At 40.9% G+C, this 3,121-nt stretch overlaps 1 protein-coding gene across 1 annotated transcript in view; it reads right to left on the minus strand.

Annotated features, from left to right (window-relative positions):
- Positions 1-3,121, minus strand: part of EXD1 (exonuclease 3'-5' domain containing 1) — a 41,045-nt gene that overhangs the window by 8,228 nt on the left and 29,696 nt on the right. The window contains 2 exon segments of the mRNA XM_023514254.1: positions 2,702-2,782; positions 2,857-2,961. Of these exon segments, the coding sequence (XP_023370022.1) occupies positions 2,702-2,782; positions 2,857-2,961 (186 nt within the window).

Below are 3,121 nucleotides of genomic sequence, written 5' to 3' on the forward strand. Positions count from 1 at the left end.
CCAGGCATTGTGGCAGGTGTCTATAGTCCCAGCTACTTGGGAGGCTGAGGCAAGAAAATTGCTTAAGCCTAAGAGTTAGGAGGTTGCTGTGAGCTGTGATGCCACAGCACTCTACTGAGAGTGAAATAGTGAGATTCTGTCTCAAAAAAAAAAAAAGAAATAATTATTCTTTGGTGTTTTTGGTTAATAGGGAAGGAAAATAAAATTCAAGCATTATTTTTAATACTCATTAGTAATTCTGATAAAATTTTGGTAAAGCAAGCTAGTAAAACTAAGAACTGCATGGCTGGATGCAGTGACTCACACCTGTAATCCTAGAACTCTGGGAGGCTGAGTCAGGTGGATTACTTGAGCTCAGGAGATGGAAACCAGCCTGAGCAAAAGCAAGACCCTGTTTCTATTAAAAAAAAAAAAAACAACAACAACTAGCCAAGTATGTAGCAGGTGCCTGTAATCCCAGTTATTCCAGAGGCTGAGGTAGGAGGATTTCTTGAGGCCAATGGTTTGAGCTATGACACCATAACACTCTACCCAGGGCGATAAGAGTGAGACAATGTCTCAAAAAAAAAAAGGGAGAGAGAGAGAAAAAAAATTCCAAGAATTATTCATTTGTGTGTGGTAGGCTAAATAGTGGCCCCCAAATCCCTGGGACCTATGAATGTTATCTTATATGGCAAAAGGGACTCTATAGCTGTGACTAAGTTAAGGATCTTGAGATAAGCTGATTATCCTGACTTATCCAGGTAGGCCCTAAATGTAAGCACATGTATTCTTTTAAGAGGGAGGCAGAGGTAGATTTTACTATAGTCAGAGGAGAAAGTGATATGATGATAGAAACAGAAATTAGAGTGATGCACTTTGAAAATGGAGGAAGAGATCACAAGCAAAGGAATATGAGTGGCTAGTAGAAAAAACCAAGGAAATGATCTTTTTCTTCAAAGCATTCAGAAGAAACCAACCCGGCTAACCTCTTGACTCTAGCCCAGTGGAAGTGATTTGAGACTTCTGACCTCCAGAACAGTAAGTTTTAGGCCACTAAACTTGTGGTGAATTGTTACAGCAGTAATGGGATGCTCATATGCTATGTTAAAGAAAAACAAATTAGTGAAATTCTGATTCTTTGTTTTTTAGACTATGGAAATCTGAAAAGATAAACATGGAAAAGATGTGCCAAAGTCCTACACAATACATGTAAGATCTATTCAGGAAGCCTAATCGGCTCAAGGGAAAAGTAAGCATAGAAGCAATCTCTGTATGGCAAACGATCCTGAAAGAAGGCACAAAGAAACATGTAAACAAAAGAAAGGTCACAAAGGCTATTATGAATAGATAAAGAGCAAAAGAGAACCACATATAATAACACAACATTGAACATTAGGAATTGCTGCTGAAAAATAACCGGCTAATTTTTTTACTTAATTCTCTCTAAAGTCTCCAGGCCATATACTCAAGATATCCCTTTCTCCAGGTGTGGTGGCTCACACCTATAATCCTAGCATTGTCAGAGGCCAAAGCAGGTGGATTGCTTAAGCTCAGGAGTTCAACATCAACCCAAGCAAGACTGAGACCCCATCTCTACTAAAAATAGAAAAACTAGCTGGGCATTGCAGCAGCCACTTGTAGTCCTAGGTATTCAGAGGCTGAGGCAAGAAGATAGCTTGAGTCCAAGGGTTTGAGGTTGCTGTGAGCTATGATGCCATAGTACACAAATATCCCTTCCATTGGTATAAAGCTAGAAGGACCTAAAAAACATAAGGAGAGGCTCGGCGCCTGTGGCTCAAGTGGCTAAGGCGCCAGCCACATACACCTAAGGTGGCAGGTTCGAATCCCCAGCCCGGGCCCGCCAAACAACAATGATGGCGGCAACCAAAAAATGGCCAGGCACTGTGGTGGGCGCCTGTAGTCCCAGCTACTTGGGAGGCTGAGGCAGGAGACTCGCTTGAGCCCAGGAGTTGGAGGTTGCTGTGAGCGTGATGCCATGGCACTCTACCCAGGGGGATAGCTTGAGGCTCCGTCTCAAAAAAAAAAAAAAACATAAGGAGAACTAGTGGGGTTTTTTGTCTCGTAGCCAAATAGGAAACCCAGATTAGTTAGAGTCTAGCAATTTCTCATTTCTCTAAGGTACCTCAGATGAGAGACAAATCACAACTCTTCAGGTTGTTTTGGGCCAGTGTAGGGTTTTTTTTTGGGGGGGGGGGAGCATATCCAGGACAACCTATACCCTTGAGCTAGATTCCAACTTGCCTTAATTCAGTTATATATGGTAAATGCGGAGACGTGATTATTCGTCTTAACACTAAATCTCCCATGTCAGACTTCTGAATGACCCTCAAATTGCTCCAGTTTCCGAAAGCTGTGAAGTATAGATCTTGCTTCTTATTTGATAAATTCTGGAGTAGAATGAGGAAAACATATTCCTAAATAATCTTAAGTAACTTTGCTTTTACAGTACATCAATGTTCTTACATATTGTAAAAATATCTTACAGGAATAGTGGGCAAGAATGGGGCACCTAAAAAAAAAAAAAAGACTTTTGGGCAGCACCTGTGGCTCAAAAGGGTAGGGCGCTAGCCCCATATGCTGGAGGTAGCAGGTTCAAGCCCAGCCCCAGCCAAAAAAAAAGACTTTCACTCATCAGATAAGGCCTATTTTCTACAGGAGCTATGTATACTGTTTAAATCCAGTGTCTCAATTCATGTACCTGTGTGTCGAAAACATTATTCAGCAAAATTCCGTATTGATGAGATAGGCAATCAGAAAGCCAACGACAATCATGAATAACCTAAGGAATCAAGAGACAAGAGTAATTAGAACCTGGCTGATAATCTTATGAGGGAGGAATCAGCTTACACTTACCTTCAAAATTCTCTTGTCTTCTAATATCATCTGAAGTCCATTGTTGAAAGCACGACTTCCCAGAAGGAAAATGTCAAATAAGTAAACTCGGCTGTTTGTGGCCACCTACAATAGACATCCAGACATACATACCACAGGATAAACAAGAACTGGGGTACGGGATCTGGGAATCATGAATAAAAGACATGCAATAAAATATTTAGCATCTAGCCAGGCAAGGTGGCTCAAAAAAACAAAAATTTAGCATCTTCACTTTTAAGTAAAC

Source organism: Otolemur garnettii, unplaced genomic scaffold (assembly GCF_000181295.1).
Source record: "Otolemur garnettii isolate 467f Iridium unplaced genomic scaffold, OtoGar3 scaffold00050, whole genome shotgun sequence".
Lineage (NCBI taxonomy): Eukaryota > Metazoa > Chordata > Mammalia > Primates > Galagidae > Otolemur > Otolemur garnettii.